We start from the raw sequence: 21,527 nt of genomic DNA, 5'->3' as shown, positions 1-21,527 counted from the left end.
CAGCTAAGCCCCAGCCGTGCCAGTCTTCTCGGGGGCTCCTCCACACTTTGCCACTCTGTCGCCCCATCTGTCAGGGGAGCCTCACCTCTCAGTTCTCGGCTCAAGGGCCCGTCTGGCCCTTTCCTGACCCCTTTCCTGACCCCTTGAGAGGATCAGCTGGGCCCCCCCCCTTTGTTCTTGACGGCACCTGTACTGATTTCTGCCATCAGTCCTGTGATGCTGCATAGCCTCCTGTGTGTGACTTCCTTTCCCTCACCCCCTGGGGTCCCCTGCAGGGTCATTGGCACTGGCTCTGCATCCCTTGTGCCAGCTCAGGGTGGGACTGATGGTGGAGTGAGGCCCAGGGAAGGGGCTGTGAGGGGAGTGTGGGTGATGAATCGATGGGTTGGTATCTGTTGAGTGAAGAGGGTGGTCATTTCTTGGGGAGGTAGCCCTTGAGTGGAGCCGTCCTCACGGGGGGTCCCGCTGGGCAGAGACAGAGCAGGGAAGAAGGCAGAGGAGGCTCAGAAATTAATTTTCCCTGAATGCTGTGTCACTTTGGGGAAGTCGCTGCAGCTCTCTGGGCCTCCATTCTCCTGGCAGAGTAGGACTGATTACTGCCCGGCGTCCACCTCGGGCAGAGGTCAGCCTTCAGACCTAGAGCATCAGAGAGTGTCACGGAGGCTGCCCGTGACAGGTGACGGCCCTGGGTCAAGTCCAGGGGGCCTGTGGGAGTCTCTGTGGGCAGAGCCCTTCCCCCTTCCAGCTCTCAGTTTCCTCTTGGGTAAAATGGGGAGAGGAAGGTTGACGTGGACCACTGTTCGCAGCCCGTGGTTCTGGGATGTGTGGTCAGCAGTCCACAGGCATTACTGCCTAACCCGAGCCACTTGACAAAAGCAGGGCCAGTTACACTGCGCCTCAGGGAGGTCAGTGCTGCTCTGTGCTCAGGGACAACGGAAATGAAATAGGAAGAAGCAGAAGTAGGAAGAATTGCATACGCCACCCTGCAGCCCAGAGCTGGAAATAAGAACCCAGTCGTCCCACCACCCAGAGCTACACCGTCACGCTCGGGGCTGTAGCTGTCATGCCCGCCGAGCCCCCAGCTTTGTCTGCAGGTCCGTCCTACTGATCCACAGCGCCTGGTGGCTGGTGCTGCCTCGGGTGGTCCCCGACTGCACCTCCTGCCGGGAGGCGGGGGCCTAGCATTCCAGCTTTCTCCGGCCCAGGGAGGAGGGAGCTGCCCACCCCGTGGGGCTCATCAGCTCTTGCTCAGCTCCTGGGAGCCCTCGTCCCGCCCCCGCTCCGTGTGGCAAACCCCAAGGAGTCGACTTAGGCTGGAGCTGCTGAGCCGCGCACAGAGCGGGGATGGCGTCATCTCAGCGGGGCACGTGTCTGGGAGCCTCCCTGCGAGTCCGGCTGCCGCCCCGTTACTGCAGGCCCAGCACTGGGTCGTTCCCATAGCAGCCTGTGGTGAAGGGGGGTGTCACCCCTGTCGGCAGACGAAGAAGATGAGACTGAGAGAGGGGAAGGCCCTCGTTCAGCGTCCCAGGTAGTCAGTCTGGGTTCTGGGCCCAGCTCTCCTGGACTCGAGGCTGTGGCCTGTCCCTCTCCCGCTTGGACATCCATCTCTCCAGGGAGAGGCATTTGGCGCCTTTTTTTGCGTGTGGCTTCGCCCCGGTCTAGTGTATGAAGAAGAACCCCACCCCATGGTTGTCACAGAGAAGGAAGTCTTAGAAGAAGCGAGAATAAAGGAGGGAAATGAAAGAGGAGACAGGCTCGGGAGTGGGCGTTCCTGGCGAAGAAGCTGCAGCTGGAATTGCGCAAGGGAACCGAGACCCCAGGAGCGAGGAGAGATGAGACAAGCGGCCCCTGGGGGAGGGCTGGGGGCGTGTTTGGAGGGACTAGCTAGGTGACGCTGAAGGTAGAACACCTGAGGGGCAGGTGTCCTTTGGGTCTGCCCAGGGGCCGGGGGTGGGGGGACTTGAATCCTGGCTTCACGCAGTGTGTCATCAGCTTTGCATCCTGGCACGCTGGAAGCGCTTGGTAAACGTCAGCCTGGAGCCCGAAGCCTGCAGGAGTAGGTGCTGGGGCACAGCGGTGAGCAAGACAGTCCCTTCCGCCTGGACTCACTGGGTGGGGTGGTCCAGCTGTGCCTGGTCCCCAGCTCTGAGCCTGGTCCGTGGGCCAGGATGGGTGCACCAACACGGCCTGGGGTTGCTGGGTTTCAGCATCTGCTCTGGCGCAGTGGTGGGAGCAGGTGGGCTGTGAGCCTCTTGCGGTGCTGGCCAGGCTTCTGGGCTTCTGTCACGCGCCTCGTGCTGCGTGGCGCGGTGGGGCAGGGGCAGGAGGAGGTGGAACAGAGACCAGGGCAGTGATCAGGGCGGTGACCAGGTGATCGCAGCCCAGGAAGGTGGGGAGGGTGGGCGGGAGGCGGGAGCCGCGGTGGCTGGGTGGCGGCTCCTGTCGGGGCTGGGGCACCTTGTGTGGGTGTCCACCGAAGATCCCTCAGGAGAATGGCACCTCGTCTTGGAGGCCCGTTTATGTGTCAGAGCAAAGCAGTGAGTCAGGAGTTTGAATAAGGCCACGTCGGTGACGAGCTCCTAGGAGACGGGAATTTGAATGTGGAGCTCCTGTTTTGGCCTGGTGACTGCTTAGGCGAGCTCGAAGCCCCCTGGGAACAGGTGGTGGGGAGCGAAGTGGCCGCAGGGCTGCGGGTTTGCAGGCACTGCTGTTCTGGAGAACGCAGAGGATTGCTTTGGGGAACTGTGGGCCGTGGGGACTGAAGCCCCACCCTTGAAAGTGACCTTGAGATCGGGGTCAGGGTTTGTTTCTCACTGCACCTGGGGCCTCAGGTGATGCCCGGCACGGAGCAGGCTCAGAGTGGGTGCTGAACCTGACTTGGATTCCAGTGCCAGCTCCCATCGTGATCTTGCTGGGTAAGCGGGACCGAGGGCCTCCTGGAGGTGACCTGAGGGCCACAGGAGCACTTTAAGGGTTTCGCAACATTGCGCATATTGTGAGAAGGGACAGTGGCTTTGGGTTTCAAAGCTGCCGTGGTGCTCGCTGAGTAAACTGGAAAACTGGAGTGCAGTCACGCGGTTGTTCAACATTCACTGAGTCCCCGCTGTGGGCCCTGCCCTATGGTGTGGGTACCTGGTCACCCTGCCAGTGGGGTGCCTTGTCGTGGTGGGAAGGGACACATTAGTGTGTTCGTGTGGCAGGCTTAGAAGGCAGCCCTGGGCTGTGGCCTGGCTCTGCCACGTGCCAGCAGTGCGACATCAGATGAGGGAAGCAAACCTTGAGCCTCGATTTCCTCATCAGTTAAGTGAAGGTAGCAACATTATCTCACAGGGTCTTTGTGAAGATCCAATGAGGTAAAGTGGCTCAGGTGGGTCAGAGGAGGTGCGTGGGGCGGGTGGTGGGAACAGGCCCCAGGGACGTGATGGCCAAGCTGACTTGCACAGGCTGGGTTGGGACGGGCCTAGGGCCCCGTGGTTTGGTCCAGGAAGACTCCATGGTGAGGGGTGGGGTGGCCTGAGGACGCGCAGGGTGTTTGGTCAGGGGCGGAGGGAGGGGCTGCAGCATGGGGGACCACAGTGCAGACTGGAGGGGCTGTCTGTAGGGCCTGGCTCATCTGGGGAAGGAGGCTCGACTTTTTCCTGGAGAAGAAGGGGGCCAGGCAGGTGATGGGCTCTCCTGACCCGGCCGCCTTGCCGTCCTTGAGACCCCGTGCTTCCCTTAGGCTGGAGCGGAGGACCGGCCTGGCCTGTGGGATTGCTCACGTGGGGACCCGTCTGACCAGTACTTCTCCATCCAAGTGCCTCATCAGGGCAGCCCTGGGCCTCCCTGGGCAGCTTCTTTGTCTTTTGTGCCCTGAGGGAGGGTCTCTAGCCCATGAGGGGCACTGAGAGGCACGAGTTGATGAAAGGCCTATTGAGGGGCCACAGAAGCCTATTCATGCTGCCCTGGCTGCCGGGGGGCGGAAGCGGCCAAGGGCTGCCTTGGACTCTCCCCAAAGAGGCCAGTTGACCCCCCCCTCAGCCTTTGGGAGGGGCCAGGCTGAGCCGAGGCGGCTCCCAGGAGGTCCCTCTCGGGACCCTTGGCCCAGGTGGCCCTTGGACGGGCTGGGCATCGGACATCTACAGGCCGTGGGTCATACCTCTGCCCCTTCCTTCTCCCCACAGCAGAGAGACTCTGTCTCAAACCCTTCAGGGGTCCCTGGTTCTCTGAGGATAAACGCAAAGCCCGCAACCCAGCCAGGAGGCCCTGTGTGGTCGCGTCCTTTCCAGCTCGGGCTCCCACGTGGCATCCTGGCTCTGGACCCTTTCCCATCTCGGCCTCACCAGGAGGACCTTGGATGCTCTTCCCACCCACCCAGCAGGAAACTCCCCTCCTCAGGGCACGCTCCTGACGCCCCAGCGAGGCGCGGCGCCCGTCGTGCAGGCTCAGGGAGCACAGCCTGCCCTCCCAGCCCTCCCGAGGCAGCGTCCTGCTTGTCTGTGTGAGTTGCTGATAAAAATCTTCCTCCCGCTCAGCGCCCGGTGGGCAGGGTCCGTGCTGGATTCTGGTCCCCGTCCCACCCAGCACTGAGCACCCAGCCTTGAATGGTGGCCCTCGGTAAATGCTTGCTTCAGCATAAGCAAGGCGTGGATGGCTGGGTTCAAGTACCCGCTGCAGCCGAGGTGAGGACGGTAGGTGGTTAGCACAGTGCCTGGCACACGGTGAGTCCTTGGTGCTGTTTAGATGCACAGCGTATTATTGATACACTACAGAATGTTTGAAAAACAGGAAAAAGTTGTAATTCCCCCACTCTCGACACTAACCATTGTGGGCGTTTGGGTTCAACTTCCTTTCAGTCTTTCTTCTTAGGCATTTTTTTAAAAAAGCAATTTCCTTCCTTCAAGTGTTCTGTACAATTTTTGTGGCCTGCTCTTTGTTTTTTGCTGTTCTTTTTTCTTTAGCTTTCTATCATAAGCATTTCCCCAAGTAACTGCATTGTGATTAAAAATGTTTGTTACTCTTGGAATAGGTAAACATGGTCAGGGCACAAAATTCAAATGTCTGAGAAGAGTCATAGAGAAAAGGCCAAGACGCCTTTCTCCTCCCTGGTCTCTCTCCAGAGGCCGTGATAATACTGGCAATGATGTAAATAACACTTGCTGACCCTGGGCCCCTGCTCGGTGGCAGCCTGGTTGGGCTTCCAGGGTATCAACTAATTAAAAACTCCTAACAGCCCCGAGGGCTGGGTTCCATTATCCCAGTGCCCCAGCCTCTCACCCCACAAGCACTTGGGTCATTATGAACGATTCACTTTTATATGAATATAAAACCTCTAATATTGTTAGCCCCTCATATTTCCCCTCGCTTCATTTGCCCTAGAGATCTTTCCTTAGCGGTGCAGATAGAGCTCTTCAGTTCGTGCTTGAAAGCTACACGGTATCCCATTCTGTGAATGATCTCTCATTTATTCAGTTAACTTTCCTGTTGATGGGACCATTCCAGTACTTTGTAAGCAGTGCTGTAGGAATTACAGAATTTTACACCGGCCGGTGGAAGACTGTAGGAAACCCCTCAGGGGAGGAGCTGCTGGGTCAAAGGGAGAAGCAGCTGTGGTTTGGTTGCCCAGCTCTCTCGTTACAGATTTCATCAGTTTATTATCCTGCTGCCTGATACGAAGTCCCCATTTCTCCACACCCTCTTCAGCGCGGAATGTTGTCAGGTGTTTTGACTTTTTTCACATCTGATAGGTGAAAAATAGAATTTTTCAGTTTTCATTTACATGTCTCTAATTGTGTGAAGCTGAGCATAGTTTCCTGTCTTAGAAGACGTTTATATCTCCCTTTGCCTTTCCGTCCTGTTTCATTTTATTATGCAGTGTATGAAACTTATTTGTTAAGAAAATTAACCCTCATTTAAGAGATCCCGTGATTTTTCCAGTGTGGTGTTGTTTTTGCCTTTGTTTCTGTTGTATGGGGGTGTTTTCCTATGGAAATTTTTTTCTGTTGTTTGATTTATCTATCATTCTTTTTGTTTTTCTTTTATTAATTTTTGTCTTTTTTTTTTAATATCATTCTTCTCTTTGACAGCCTTTGTGTCCTACTCAGAAGGGCTTTCCCCTTTCTGAGAGAATAAAGAATTCACTCAAGGTTTACTTGGTTTTCTTATGATTTTACTTTTGGCATCAGAAGTTTTTCTTTTTTGGAATCGGTTTTGACGTGACCAGGGGCCCAACCTTATTCTTTTTCCTCAGCTGGCCAGTTGTTCCAAGACCACCTGTTGAAGAACTGTCTTCATCCTACTGATTGGAAGGATGAATATTTATATAAACTAAATTACCATGTATTTTCATTCTGCTTTTGTACTTTCTATTCTGTTCTATTGATCTAATTGTGTACCAGTACCACCTTGCTCTCATTAATCGTTCGGTTCATTTCATTTATTCACTTAATTAGCCAATATTTATTGTTTCCTATAAGCCAAATACTATTCTAGGAGCTAAGTGTACAGCAGTGAACAAAACAATCAAAGAGGGAAAATGCTCTGTTAAAAGAGATATGTTCTAGTAAGGCAGGTGCTGGCGCACGATGGCCCCAGGCCACCTCCAGCCTGCTGCCTCTTTTGGTAAATAAACTTTTATTGGGACATAGCCATGCCCATTTCTTTATGTATCGCTGTGGGTGATTTTGTAGTTGAGACAGGACCGTGTGGTCTGCAAAGCCTAAACTATTTTCTATCTGGACCTTAACAGAAAAAGTTTGCTGGCTCCTGTACTCAGGAAAGACTGAGAGCAAAGAAGATAGGTAAAAAAGATATGAGCTATAGAGTGATAGGTGCTATGGAGAAAGATAAAGCAGGAAGTGGGGTAGGGACTGTTGGGTTGGATTTACAATTTTAAACAGCGTGGTTTGGGGAGGCCTCCCTGAGAAGGTAGGTGTTTGAGAAAGGAGCCAAGTGGAGGTGAGGACGTCAGCCTCATGGAGGATTGAGAGCAGGGGCGTGGCAAGAGCTGATTCAAGCATGGGGACCAGTTAGGGAGCTGGGCAGGAATAGAGGCAGGAGATGGTGGTGCTTGGCCCCGGTGCCAGAGTGGTTTGTGAGAAGTGGTTGGCTTCCAGGTACATTTAAAGGTAGAATCAGTGAAACGATGCAGAGATGAAGTCAGAGAGTTCTGCAGGAAAGCAAAAACCAGAACCGAAAATCAGTGGTAGAATTTAACAGATCTGTAAATTAACATATCTGTCCAAGTAAGAGAGGACTGAAAACTTTCCGCTGGAGACAGCTTCTGGTGAGACAGTAGCTAGAGGTGATATGGGATTAAGGGAGGGTTTTTGGTTTGTTTCCTTAAAGTTGGGTGACTCTTGAGTTCTTTCTTAGGGTTAGAAGTGAAGAAACTAATCCATGGTAGCTTAGACAATAAGAAATTTATTAAAATAACCAACAAAGGGGCTTCCCTGTCCAGTGGTTAAGAATCCGCCTTCCAGTACAGGAGACGCGGGTTCGATCCCTGGTCGGGTAACTAAGATCCCACAAGCCGCGGGGCAGCTAAGCCCGCGCGCCGCAACTACTGAGCCCACGTGCCTCAACTACTAAGCCCACGCGCCTCAACTAGAGCCTGTGTGCTGTAAACTACAGAGCCCACGCGCTCTGGAACTCGCGCGCCACAACTACAGAGCCCACGCGCCCTGGAGCCTGCATGCCACAACTAGAGAAGAGAAAACCCGCATGCCACAACTAGTGAGAAGCCCATGCACCACAATGAAGAGCCGGCGTGCCGCAACGAAAGATCCCGCGTGACTCAACGAAGATCCTGCGTGCTTCAACTAAGACCCAACGTAGCCAAAACTAAATAAGATAAATAATTTAAAAATTTTAAAAAATTTTAAAAATTTAAAAAAATAAAATAACCAACAAGGACCTACTATATAGCACAGGGAACTATACTCAGTATTTGTAATAACCTATAGGAAAAGAATCTGAAAAAGAATATATACACGTATATATGTACATGTATATATAACGGAATCACTTTGCTGTACACCGGAAACTATACTTCAATAAAAAAATTTGTAAATTTTTTACAAATTTGTAAAATCAACTATACTTCAATAAAAAAAATTAAAAAAATAAAATTTTTGGCTAACAATCTGTGGAAGAGTTGAAAACTAAAGCCTCCAGAAGACTAGCAATGCCCAATACTAAGGACTTGAGTGGCCCCACTGTCTCCATCTCCTATCTCCACTCTCTCTGGCCCTTTTCCAGCCTTCAAGTCGACCTCGTCCACGTGGCAGGACAGGCAGCCAACAGTCTGTGGGTTTTTTGTTTGCAACGCGGAAGGGTTGTGTAGTTTGTGTTGATGGTGACATGAGGATTTAGCTTTCTAGTATGTTTTAATATCTGATAAGAATCAGGATCCCACATCACTCTGAATTTTCCTGGCTGTTCTTATTTTAAAACATTCTCTTGGCATTTTCTATTGGGTCATGTTAAATTAATAGATCAAATTAGTTAGAATTGCTCCCTCTATGATTTGAATATTCTATTATTATGATGCTTGCCATGGTGATCTGTGATCAGTGATCTTTGACGTCACTACTGTAAAAAGATTGACTTGCTGAAGACTCAGGTGCATATGCCTACATCTGGGACCTTGGAAAGAATATGAGTGGCAGGGTTTGAGCCCCAGATGCTGTCGAGCCACTGGATTCCCAAGCTTCAGTTGCCTTATTTATTTATTTTTTTGCGGTACGCGGGCCTGTCACTGTTGTGGCCTCTCCCGTTGCGGAGCACAGGCTCAGCGGCCGTGGCTCACGGGCCCAGCCGCTCCGCGGCATGTGGGATCTTCCCGGACCAGGGGCACGAACCCGTGTCCCCTGCATCGGCAGGCGGACTCTCAACCACTGCGCCACCAGGGAAGCCCGCCCTGCCTTATTTTTAAACCAAAGACTGAGGTTTTAAACTAAACTGAGGTTATCCCCACCTCATCAAGTTGCCATGAAGAGGTAACAGGTGAAAGGGCTTTATAAACTGTAGAGTGCAGGGCAAACGTGAGCCGTCATCACTGTCAGTGCTGTTGAGCTGTTGGCACGATTACATCCCCCATTCAGTGTCATGCAGAATGAGGTAGAGAATCTGTGGCCGGGTGGTTGTAGAGCACGGAGCTGGGCGTGGGAGGCGCGGGTTCTTCTCCTCACACAGCTGCGTGCCTTCTTCCGTGCGTCCCCAGACTCACTAGTCTATAAAGGGCTCTCCCAGTTCTGAAGTTCAAAGCCGGTAGCTTGTGAAAGCAGGTCACTCACTGCAGGCAGGGGAGGTGGCTGGATCCCCGTAGTCCCATTTCGAGCTGGAAGAGACCAGTTTTTCTGATACAGCCCATCCTCATTATTCACGGATTCTGTATTACAGATTTACCTACTCAACAGAAATTTATCCATAACCCCGAAGTCGTCAGTACTTTTTTGGTGCTTTTGTGGTTAATCGCAGACGTGTGCAGAGTGGTGGGAAACTCTGAGTCACCCGAGGTAGGTGCACGGTCCCAGCTGAGGTTGAGCAAGGTGACACCACGCCTCCTTGTTTCAACTCACCATTTTTGTGGTCTATATAGTGCCATGTATTTGCATTTTTGTGCTTTTTGGTGGTGATTTTGCTGTTTAAAGTGGCCCCAAGCGTAAAGCTGGAGTGCCGTATAGCCTCAAGCGAGAGAAGGCTGTGATGGGCCTTATGGAGAATATACATGTTAGATAAGCTTCGTTCAGGCACGAGTTACAGTGCTGGTGTCCTGGAGTTCAATGTTAATAACCCAACTATATATTAAATAAGGTGTCTTTAAACAGAAACACGTAAGACAAGGTTATACATGTTGATCGGTGGACGAAATTGTAACCAGAGACTTGCAGGAACTCAACCCTGTATTTCCCTAGGAGCAGTCGTTCGGTATTTGCTAATTCAGTGTCTGTGGCTACTTTATAGAACATAACTACCATGGATTATGAGAACAGATTGTAAGGCCCACAGCCCAGCAGGGAGCAGCCTGGGGGCGTGGAGCTGTCCGTGGTGCTGCCCCAGTGAGTGGCTCAGCATCTGGGGCTGCATCTCTCCCATAAGTCTGTCATCCACTGGATTCAGGGGTCCGGAAACTTGCTGCCCCTGTGGCCAGATGGCAGGGAGACAGGGCCGGAGAGAATCACGGAGATTAGGGAGCTCTCTGTTGGACTGGCGGCTCTCAGGCTTTATGACCCAGGGGATTTCTTGCTGGACAGGTCTTGGGAAAAGCTGGTACTGATTTCACAGGCCACACAAGGGTCCAGTTACCCCTCGTGTGTCTGTTCACACAGTTACTGCACCGCGTAGTTTAGGGACACTGGCAGGTTTGGGATCCATGACCTCATCTGCGCGAGCCACACTGCCGACAGGGGCACACGAAGCAGCAGTGCAGAGGGTCCCCCCGAATGTACACGTGGACAGAACTTTACGGCTTACAAAGGACTTTCGTACTGGCCTCTCCCCCCGCCCCCCGTCCTCACTGTTGGTTCTGGGAGGGTGGCAGGTTAGACCCCTCTGACAGATGGAGTTCCTGGGATCCAGAGGGGTGCAGTGGCCACCTGGCTGGGGGGCAGGAGAGTCAGGGCCTGAACTCAGGTATGTCTGGCTGTAGATCCACACGCTGTACCTGCTTCCACGAGTCTGGACGCTCTCTGTGACCTTGACCCTTCCTAGCTTCTGGACTTGGACTGTCTCCTATCCCACCCTCCTCTCCTCCCTCTGAAGGTGGGGAGTCCCTTCTCTGTCCCCCTCCTCTCACTTTAATGAGCCTTATGACATTCATCAAAAGTCGTACATTCATGGGAAAAAGTGGTGTCATCTTACTATTACAAATATTAAAAGTAGGGCTTCCCTGGGGGCGCAGTGGTTGAGAGTCTGCCTGCCGATGCAGGGGACACGGGTTCGTGCCCCGGTCTGGGAGGATCCCACATGCCGCGGAGCGGCTGGGCCCGTGAGCTGTGGCCACTGAGCCTGTGCGTCCGGAGCCTGTGCTCCGCAACGGTAGAGGCCACAACAGTGAGAGGCCCGCGTACCGCAAAAAAAAAAAAAAACAAAAAACCCCACAACATATTAAAAGTAAAAACAAAGAAAAAAGAAAACATATTTCCTGTGAGGTAGAGCAGCTCCTGCCTTTCGGGCGTGTGACGTATGTAGTTGTGGTCAGTGTGTGTACAGCCGGAGCTTCCGCTCTTTCACCAGACGTATTACACGCATTTCCGTGTACCTACTTGTCTTCATAGGCATCCTTTTAAAAGACTGGTGGAGATTAGGTTTAGTACATACAGCATAATTTACCTAGATTAAATGTCAATAATTACAGAATATTACTTTCTTTTTCTCCTTCCTTATTATTATGATTATTGTTGTTATATTATTTGCTCTCATTGATACAGAGGGAATGTCTTTCTGCAAAAGGCATTTATTTACTTTACTCCTATTTTTTCTTTTCCGTAAGATAGATTCACAGAAGCAGGAAAATGCTCACTTGCTTTTCACACAGGATAGAGTGATTTTTGTTCTCTAGCCATATATGAGAGCTCCCAGTTCAATGTACTCTTCCCAGCTTTGGCTGTCGTAACTTTTTAGCAACTTTATTGGAGTATAATTTATGTAAAATAAACTGTGTCCGTGTAAAGTAAGTAATTGGATGAGTTTTGATGGTTGTGAAAGCACCACCAGAAACAGAACGTTTTGGGGCAACTACCAGTCTGCTTTCTGTCACTGTAGTTGTACCTTTTCTGAAGCGTCATGTGAACGTGGCCTTTCAGGTGTAGCTTTTCCTATGCCTGACGTTCACTCAGCATGATGATTTTGAGATTTATCCGTAGTGCAGTGCGGATCAGTAGTTTGTTCTCATTGCCAGGAACATTGAGTGGCTACGTCATGTTTCACGTGTACCTCCTCCTGGTTTCCAGTTTGGGTTTACTAGGGACAAAGTGTCTGTGAACACTTGTATACCAGTGTCTGTGCCAGACACATGCTTCATTTCTCTTGGGCAAGTACCTGGGAATGGCTGAATCACTGGTAAATATGTATTTAACTTTGTCGAATCGGCCAGTTTTCCTAAGTGGTATTTTTTTTTTCTTTTTGCACTCTTTTTTTTTAAAATTATTTATTCATTTATTTATTGTTTTTGGCTGCGTTGTGTCTTCGTTGCTGCGTGCAGGCTTTGTCTCGTAGCAGCGAGCGGGGGCTACTCTTCCTTGTGGTGTGTGGGCTTCTCATTGCGGTGGCTTCTCTTGTTGCAGAGCACGGGCTCTAGGCATGCGGGCTTCAATAGTTGTGGCACACGGGCTTCAGTAGTTGTGGCATGTGGACTCAGTAGTTGTGGCTCTCGGGCTCTAGAGCACAGGCTCAGTAGTTGTGGCACACGGGCTTAGTTGCTCCGCGGCATGTGGGATCTTCCCGGACCAGGGCTTGAACCCATATCCCCTGCATTGGCAGGCAGGTTCTTAACCACTGCACCACCAGAGAAGTCCTAAGTGGTATTTTTAAAATACCAAATTTGCCTTCTTAAAAATGACAACTTGGGGAATTCCCTGGTGGTCCAGTGGTTAAGACTTCATGCTTTCAGTGCCGAAGTCCCGGATTCGATCCCTGGTTGGGGAACAAAGATCCTGCAGGCTGCGGGGTGTGGCCAAAAAAAAAAAAAACAAAGGACAACTTGTTCTTTCAATGTGAATTTTTAAAAACTAGTGCGATTTATATTTTCCCACATTTTTGTTAAGTGGTTATGTTTCCTTTTTGGCAATTACCTGTTTTGGTGTTTTACACGTTTATCTATTGGGCTCTTAGGCATTTTCTTTCATAACTTGCTATGATGTGAATTCTTTATTTTATTTTATTTTTTGGTTTGTTTATTTATTTAGGCTGCATTGGGTCTTCATTGCTGCGCGGGCTTTTCTCTAGCTGCAGCGAGCGGGGGCTACTCTTCGTTGCGGTGCGCGGGCTTCTCATTGCAGTGGCTTCTCTTGTTGCGGAGCACGGGCTCTAGGCACGCAGGCTTCAGTAGTTGTGGCACACGGGCTTCAGTAGTTGTGAGACGCAAGCTCAGTAGTTGTGGCTCGCAGGCTCTAGAGCGCAGGCTCAGTAGTTGTGGCGCGTGGGCTCAGCTGCTCCACGGCATGTGGGATCTTCCCGGACCAGGGCTCAAACCCGTGTCCCCTACATTGGCAGGTGGATTCTTAACCACTGTGCCACCAGAGAAGCCCCGTGAATTCTTTATTACATGGACATTAGTTATTTATTGTGAATTTCTCTCCGCTGGTTTTCATGTTCCTTTCGATTTCAGCCATGCTTCTCTTGGGCATAAGGGGAATTTTGAGTGCTCCGGGTCGGGGGCAGCTCTTGACCTTTGCGATTTCTCTTCTGGCTTTAAACTGGGTGTCCTGGGTGTGGCCGTGGTCTGCGTGTCTGTTCCGCCAGCGTCTCTGGGTGTGGTGCCCACGGCTGGTCCTGGCAATGGTTCTAGCAGGCCTCTCCCCACCTCATGGGTGAGAGAGGCAGGTGCGTGGGGTTTCCCTGAGAGAGTAGAGTTTCTTCCTACTCAATGACAATGAGTTTGTCATTGGTACTGAAGTAGTTACGCTGATGATAACATCCGTGTGGTGTCCACAGCTGACAGCGAACGTCTAGCCCCCCTGTGCCTTTCGGAGCGTGTTGGTGCTGGGTCTCCCAACCTGCACCTGCCGGGCGCACAGGGGCTGCAGGTGCTCAGAAAGGCGGGGTCGGGGTGGGCCCTGTCTGGACGCCCAGGGGTCTTCTTAGCACACGCGACAGGCCCACCTGCCTGTGGAGCCTGGGCGAGCTGAGTGAGGGGGCTGCAGCCCTTGTGTCGTGTGGTGTTTGGGGCATCTTCGGAAGATCTTTCTAAGTCAGGGCCCTTGCGACTGAAATAAAGTGGCAAGTCCATGCCCTGTGTCCTGCGTGGGGCACCCAGGCCTCAGGTGGACAGTGGCTGGGCCACGTCCCTGCTGTGGTCACCTGGACAAGTCACCCACCTCACTGAACCTGCTTGCCGTTAACTTGGGACAACCCATTATTCACACAGCGTTTATCGAGCGCCTGCTGTGTGCCTGGCTCTGCTCTGGGCACTGGAATCTGATGGTCATCCACACAAGTCCCTCCTCCTCAGCTGCTTTCATGCAGTGGGGGACAGACAGCAAACCGATATGAAACACCAGTGGTGATGATGGCAGTAAAACAAGGTGCTGTGACAGGGAAGCCCCTCGGGCCACGTTTAATGTGGTGTCCAGAGAGGCTCTCTAAAGAGGTGAGAGTCGTCTAAGCTGCAGCTGGAATGACAGGAAGGAGACGCCTGTGCAAAGGCACCGGGGCAGAGAATCGGAGGGGGAGGAGGCCAGCAGGGCTGGTGAGCAGCGCGAGGAGGGGCTGTCTTGGAGAGCTTTCTCAGAACTTTGGGTTTTACTCCGAATTCCCTGGGAAGGTTCTAAGGGGGGCAGGGAACGATCTTTAAATAAAGATCCTGTGGCTGTGGTGTGGAGGGCAGACTGTCGGATGGGAGTGGAAGGGGCCACCAGTGCATTCTAGGGGTGATGGCAGCAGCCCGGGTGGGGAGCTGGCAGTGAGGGGGACTTTCTGATGGCCACGTGGGCTGGAAGCATACGGGGGGTGGGCTGGTCCCCTCTGAGAGGTTGTTTGGGAGTGGCCCATCGGGGTGGGGGGGCCGGCAGCCGGCCCGGGGTGACCTTCGGGCTGGGTGCCAGCAGCCCCTGTGTGAGCTGAGCCTTCGTGTTAGGAGGAAGTACTGGCAGGCAGTCTGCTTCAGACTCTTGGGACCTGCAGACTCCCTCACTAACTGGGCGGGATGAGCTGTGAAGAAAGTGATTTTTCAGCATTTAAAGCAGGGACATGGGACCCCTTGTGTGGCCCCCACTGGGCCAGGCCTGGCGGCACGTGGACTCCTAGAGAATACAGTGGCATGTACTTTGTGCCAGCTCCAGCACTCCACTCCCGCGTGCAAACCCTGCATCCTCCCCCAACCCCAGAACCCCTCCCTCATCGCGCTCCCGGGGTTGCCAGCTGCCTGCTAAGCGCTTTGCATTCATTATCTGGGTCCAGCATTTTCCAAGAATGTCAACGCGGGGGTCTGACAGGTCTGAGGACTTGGCGGTTTCTAACTCTGTGATCTTGGCCTCCTTTTTAACCTCTTGAGAGTCAGCTGCGTCTGTGAAACGGGGCAGTAGACATAACAGAATGCAGGCAGAGTGTAGTGAGATGATCTACGCAGCTCTACCTGGTGCTCACTCAACACGGCAAATGTGTAACAAATCGCAACCATCTGGGTGCCCGAGGCACCACGAGGCTCCTTCTGCTTGCAGAATAAAAAGAGAGTGCCGCCCGAGGGGGGCAGCGCTTGACCCTGAGTGACGCTGACGGTGAACTTGTACTTCACTGTGGCAGGTGGTGGGGACTGGAGACCTGACCCACTGCTTGTCACTTCTGTACCCTCCGCGGGACCAGGAAGCAGTCGCGTGGGCAGTCTGAGCATTTCGCCTGATTGGCCTTCTGCTGGGCTTTGGGCTGAGGGAGCTGAGGGTAAACAGAGTCACGGGAGAGTTCCTGTTTTGTTTGGAATAACACGGCCCCTTTGCTTAGTTTTGTAGGGATCTGTAGGGGCGTGAACTGGGCATCGCCTGTCGTAAAGGTGTGGCAGGAACGTCGGGGCGGTGATGCAGAACGATGCGGACGGCGGCGACATTCCACCTGCTGCCTGCCAGCTCGCGGATGCGGCCGTCAGTCCTGCGGCCTCTCCCAGCCTTGGCCGCCAAGGCTGATGGGTGGCCTTTGTCTTAATCAGGCTCGCTGACCTGGACGCCTCACTGATGAGGCCCCTTCTGTTTCCCTCACATGGGAGCCAGGCAGGGCGTGGAAGTGGGCGGGCTGCAGACTGCCCGTGGCAGCCCTGCAGAGGGCAGAGGGCAGGAGCTGGTGTGGAGCCTGGGTCTCTGGTCATGGTGATGTAAGCAAAGGCTGGGGTTTTCTGCCTGCGGCTCAGTCTTCCAGAGCCTGATGGCCGACTCCCCAGAGGAGGGGGCATGGGCTGCAAGTCAGGGGGCCTGGCCAGTCCCTGTACCGCCTGTGAGGACAAGGGAGAGCCCCGCATCAGCGGCCCCCAGGTTCCCGCCTCCAAGGTTGGGTTAGGTCAGGTCCTTCCAGGACCCAAGTGCGAGGGCTCAGTCACGGTGGTAAAGTAGTTTCTGGAGAAGAGAAAGAAACCAGGAGCAATTTAATATCTTGGGTTTCTAAGAAACAGCTCTGCAGCATATCTTGGAATTTTGTCGGATCTGTCTAGACACCCGCCTTTGTGGGTCCCACTCTGTGCCAGGCGCGGGCTCTCCATGCCCATGGTCTCAGTCTGTGTTCACCCCCAGAAACCTGGGGGTCAGAGAGGCTGTGATGCTTGCCCGCTGTCACGTGGCAAGTGCAGAGCTGGAGTGGAAACTCAGTCCTTCCTACCAGAGCCTGTGGGCTTTTTCTCCTTGTGTGGGAAAGAGTACCGTAAAGATTTATCATAAAGGAATCCTGTTTGTAATAAAAAGAAGTCAGTCAGTCTGGCATGCCGAAAGGCTCCGTGGCGCCAGGGTGAGGGTAGGGTGGACGTCCTCCCTGCTTCCTGCCTGCGGCTGAGCGTGGTTGGCAAAGGGGCAGCTGTTCCTTTAAGTCGGATTCTCCGTGGGAGCTGCGGCAGCCTGGGGTGGGGATGGGGGGAGGGAGGTGCCTGCCTGACAGATCTCCCCTCCTAAGCCCTTCCGGCTCCCAGCCAGACAGCCTGCCCATGACGTTCCCTCTGAGTCCGTCTTTCCTTCCCCACCGAAGCCGCTGATTCATCCACAGGCTGGAGTCCACTGTGCCATGGGGGGGGTCTCGTGGCCTTGAGCCTCTTTGGGTGCCCCATGGTGGGGTGTGAGGGAAAAGGGGGCTCTGAACATCACAGAGTCCTGGCTGCTTTCTGACCAGAAACACAGATCGGGGGCGGGGTGGGGGACAGGGCCCGGGCCCGGCCAAGGTCACGGGGCTGGGGCCAGGTTGACCCATCCTTCCTCACTCCTCTCTGGCCTCCCTGTGCAGGGTGCTTCAAGGATGACCGCATCGTCTTCTGGACTTGGATGTTCTCTACCTACTTCATGGAGAAGTGGGCCCCGCGGCAGGACGACATGCTCTTCTACGTGCGCCGGAAGCTGGCGTACGTGGGCAGCGAGGGTGCCGTCGACGGGCGGAAGGTGAGTGGCCCCTCGGGGCCCAGCCAAGTCTCCCTGGAGGTCTGCTCTTGGTGTGAGAGAGGGGCTTCCCTGCAGTCCTTGTGCGAATCGAGAGGGGAACATGGTGTTCATTTAGCACCTGCCAGGCTTCAGGAACTGTGCAGGGATGGCCACACACGCGTCTGATGGCGGGATGCGCTGGGCTTGTGTAGATAGACGTCATTATTAATCTTCACCACGACCCTGGAAAGCAGCGATTATCATCACTGTAGTACCTTGGAGGAAACACGGACAGAGGCTGGGTGATTTGGCCAGCATCTCATAATTAGTAAATAAATGGGGGAGCAAAGATTTTGACCCCAGCGGGCTGGGGTCCTCCCTGGCCGCGGGCAGTTGAGCCGGCTTGGTGACGATGCTGTGCCTACCAGTCCCTGAGCGCTCACCACGCACCCGACACGGTGCTGAGCTCTCTGCCTCCCGATCTCGTTGTGTCTTCCCAGCGACCCAGCAGGGCAGGGGTTATTATCCCCGCTTTACAGAAGAGGAAGCCGAGGGCTCACAGGTGGAATGAGTCGCCTCACGTGTTTCATCCGCTAAGTTTGTGTAGAGCAGTTGATCGAACAGACTTTGCATGTTTTTCAGAAGCTTTATTTAGTATTTTGTAAAATGTTTAAGCAACCTGTATGCCAAACATGGAAACACGTTGCTTCCCTTTAAATACACGGAAACGGGAGGGCCGTGGAGGCAGGTCTTTGCAGCGTGCCCACCGCAGGGCCTGCAGCCCCGGGCCGGGGCTTGTTACCTGGGGCTGGTGCCTCCCCTGCCGTGTGCCTGCTCTTTGAGCCTGACGCCTGATGGGTTTTCTGCAGATGGACAGGCCTGGTACCCGCTGCAGAGGAGGCATGGTGGCTTGCAATGCCGGCGGCCGCATGGCTGGTCTGGCCGGGCTGCGTGTCATGCAGGAAGGCCCAGGGGTTGGCCAGGGTCCTCTGGTGTCCATCTGGTGTCTGCAGCAGCTGGCTGTGTGGCCGCGTTGTCACTGGGGCCAGTGGGCACTGGGACCCTGAAGTGCATCGCGTGGCGCCAACACAGTGTGGCAACTGCAGTGACCAGAATTTGGGTTTTATCCCCAGAGCCCTGGGAAACCACTGAGCCTGACAAACCAACGAAGGGGACGTGGTCAGAGTTCCATGTGGCAGGCTCTCGGGCATAGGTGGGGGAAGGGCTGGGGGGCGTCAGAGTAGAAGTGAGGAGCTGCCGTGCTGCGCCAAGCCGGGCGGAGGGAGGGGTGTCGGGGTGGGGTCAACTCCGAGGAAGGCCCAGGAAGTGGGCTTAACTAGCAGGGCTTCAGGTGATTGAATGTGGGGCGGAGGGAAGGCTTGGCCTGGCAGCCAGGTCTCTGGCTTGGGCCCGGGGTGAATCTGGAGGGGACACAGGAGGAGGGCAGGTGTTGGACGGGTTGAGTCGCAGGTGCCCGTGGGACATCCAGATGGCGGTGTCTTCCAGGCAGTGGGTTTCCTGTGTGAAACTGAGCAGAGAGGTCAGGGAGGAGCTGATTTGGGACCATGGGCACCAAGATGGCATGGGAAGAGGAGGGAGCCTCGGGGGAGTAACAGAGAGGCCTAGGACAGAGCCCTGAGCCAGCCTGACGTGGGAGGGACCAGCTGGAGACGTTGAGCGACTGGCTGGAGAGGTGGAGGGCTCCAGAAGTGGGCAGGCGTGGGGATGCAGGACGAGAGGGGGACGGGCCATTGGATCTGGTGACCAGAGGCTGTGGCACAGGCCTCGCCTGCACGGCCTTGGTGCTGGGTGGGACCCGAGCCACACTCAGTGTGGGCAGGGGGAGCCCTGGGAGGGATGGAGGGGTGGAATTTGGGGGCAGGTGTGGGTGGAGAGGTCCTGAGCTGAGTGCCTTCGGGAGCCTGGCCCAAGGTCCCCGGTCACCACACCCACCCTTCCGGTCCAGCATCGTCTCCCCCGACTGGCCTTGTAACCTAGTCCAGTCAGCTCCTCTCTAGGGCTCAGCCTCTCCTGGAAAAGGGGGCCGGGTTAAGGCCATCCCGTCGCACACAACTGGGGGGCCAGAGGTTTGGGCGATGTGACCACACGAGTCCCCTGGCAGAGGGCGGTGAGAGTCTTGGGTGCCTCGGAGCTGGCGACTCCCATGATGGGCGCGCTGTCCTCTGTCCTCGGCACAGCTCCCTCCACGGTTCGCCAGCGGGGAGACTGGAGCCAGGGCGCATCTGCCTGGGGGCAGACAGCCGGGAGGCAGCAGGGCTGTGGGCTCCGACTTCTGTCCGCCGCCTCTCTGGCCTGTTGGCATCTGCTGGGGTCCAGATTACAGATGACTTTTTTTTTTTTTTTTGCAAAATCTTGGTGTTTTCTCAAAGGCAGGGAGACCAGAGGCTTCAGTAAGGACTGGGCACATCTGAGACTCTCAGCTGTGCCTTGGATTTCGGTGCCTGGAGAGGCCCCGGCTCTAGTCAGGGAGGGTTTTCTTAGCCTGACTTGGCCTTGAATTCTCCAGGCGGGCAGGCGGGAACAAGGAGAGGTCAGGTCTGCGTGTTCCCAGAGTGGCCGGGCAGGGAGGCGAAAGGAATGGGCAGACGATGGTCTCTTTCTCGCGGGGAAAGAACCCTGGACTCAGGACTGAGGAGTTTGAAGCAGGAGGCCTGGGGCCACGTGCGAGCTCTCCTGAAGGTTGGGGGCTGTTGAGGTCGGGGGGGAGCCTGAGTCCATGGGAGTGTGTGGCAGTCTAGCTGTTCACGTGCTGGAATGTTCCATCGAACACCTGCCGTGAGCTCTGTACAGATGCCTCTCTCCCAGCACTGGGAGCACAAAATGACTCAGACTTGGCCCGGTCCTCGGGGAGCCCGCAGTCTGTTGGGATGGACAGACAGCGTGGCCAGTGGCACGTGGAGCCGTCGGTGCTGTGATGGTGGGAAGAGTGCGGGTGTCTGGGGACCCACAAAGAGGAGGAGGTGACACCTGGCCGGAATGTTGTAGGACAGAGAGAGGGGACGGCAGTGGACTGAGGACATTCGTCTGGAGGGACCGGCACACGCAGAGCGGGAGGGGCGTGTCAGGCGCACGTACGACGGCACCCTGCCGGGCTGGGCCATGTCACATCTGCCAGTAGTGTTTGGAAGGCAGCCGGCGGGCAGCGATGTGGGGAGATCCCGCAGGCCTGGGGGTGCGAGGTGGGCAGGGAGGGGGAGTGAGGAGACCACACAGCCGCTCCCAGGCAGCTTCTCTGCCCGCACTGCTCAAAAGAACGGAAAGGCAAGCCCCTGGCAGGCGTGCTGCGGGCCCTACCGAAGCGCCTGCGCGCTGAGGGTTCTCTGCGGCAAGCCCGGGCTGCCTCTGGCCCCCTCCTCGCCCTGCAGCCTAGCGGTACCCGGTCACCATAGCAACCCCAGGGCTGCCTGCGCTAGGCCAGTGGTGGAGGGTGGATGGGTGGACGGGCCGCCTGTAGGCGAGGTGAGGAGAGCAGCGTGGGCGGCACAGGTTGCTGGGACCCCCCTCACCCACTGCAGGGCCTGAGGGACAACCTTGGAGGCTGAGTTCTTGGTGAGCTCTGGTTCGCATAGCTAGAGAGCCCAGGAGTAAGGAGTCCATGTCTGTGTTAGCACCTGGCGGGTGCAGTGGTGAGGGAGAAGATGCCCCCGTGGGGCTGGGACTCACTTCTGCCCTGGGCCTCGCAGCTGGCTGAGGCCGAGCCCGAGGTGGAGGTGGAGGTGTACCGGCGGGATTCCAAGAAGCTGCCGGGCCTCGGAGACCCTGACATCGACTGGGAGGAGAGCGTCTGCTTGAACCTCATCCTGCAGAAGGTACAGGGGAGCCGCGGGGCAGGGCTCCAGGAGGGGGGCTGTCAGAAGGCCCTGAGGGACAGCAGACCCCTCCACACCCCCGTCCTGCACTCTCTTCCAGCTGGACTACATGGTGACATGTGCTGTGTGCACACGAACTGATGGCGGGGACATCCACGTCCATAAGAAGAAATCCCAGGTGAGCCCTCTGGCTGCCCCGTGTTTACTTGGGAGGCAAGTCCTCCTGCTGCCTTCCCTGCCCCGAAGTGAGCGTCCGGCTCCAGAAGTCCATTCAGCCCCCGGGGGCCTATGTCCTGCTCAGGAGCGCTAAACCAGTCATCCCAGACGGCTTCTTCCCAAGTGGCAGCCTTGAGCGTGGCCTGGCTCTGGGCAGTGTGACCGCGTTGACCTGTGCCTTGGGCAGCACACTCCACCCCACTGAGTGGCTCCTGGTCTGGGTGCAGGGCCGGGGCCACAC

General features: G+C 55.0%; 1 protein-coding gene across 1 annotated transcript in view; it reads left to right on the top strand.

Annotated features, from left to right (window-relative positions):
- Positions 1-21,527, top strand: part of KIAA0930 (KIAA0930 ortholog) — a 44,536-nt gene that overhangs the window by 10,297 nt on the left and 12,712 nt on the right. Inside the window, exons 2-4 of the mRNA XM_060025811.1 lie at positions 17,110-17,261; positions 20,945-21,070; positions 21,171-21,248. Coding sequence (XP_059881794.1) covers positions 17,110-17,261; positions 20,945-21,070; positions 21,171-21,248 — 356 coding nt within the window. The remainder of the gene's footprint in view (positions 1-17,109; positions 17,262-20,944; positions 21,071-21,170; positions 21,249-21,527) is intronic.

This window comes from Delphinus delphis, chromosome 11 (genome assembly GCF_949987515.2).
Source record: "Delphinus delphis chromosome 11, mDelDel1.2, whole genome shotgun sequence".
NCBI classification, from domain to species: domain Eukaryota; kingdom Metazoa; phylum Chordata; class Mammalia; order Artiodactyla; family Delphinidae; genus Delphinus; species Delphinus delphis.
The sequence above is the reverse complement of the archived record's forward strand: the minus strand, read 5'-3'. Positions and strand labels throughout refer to the sequence as shown.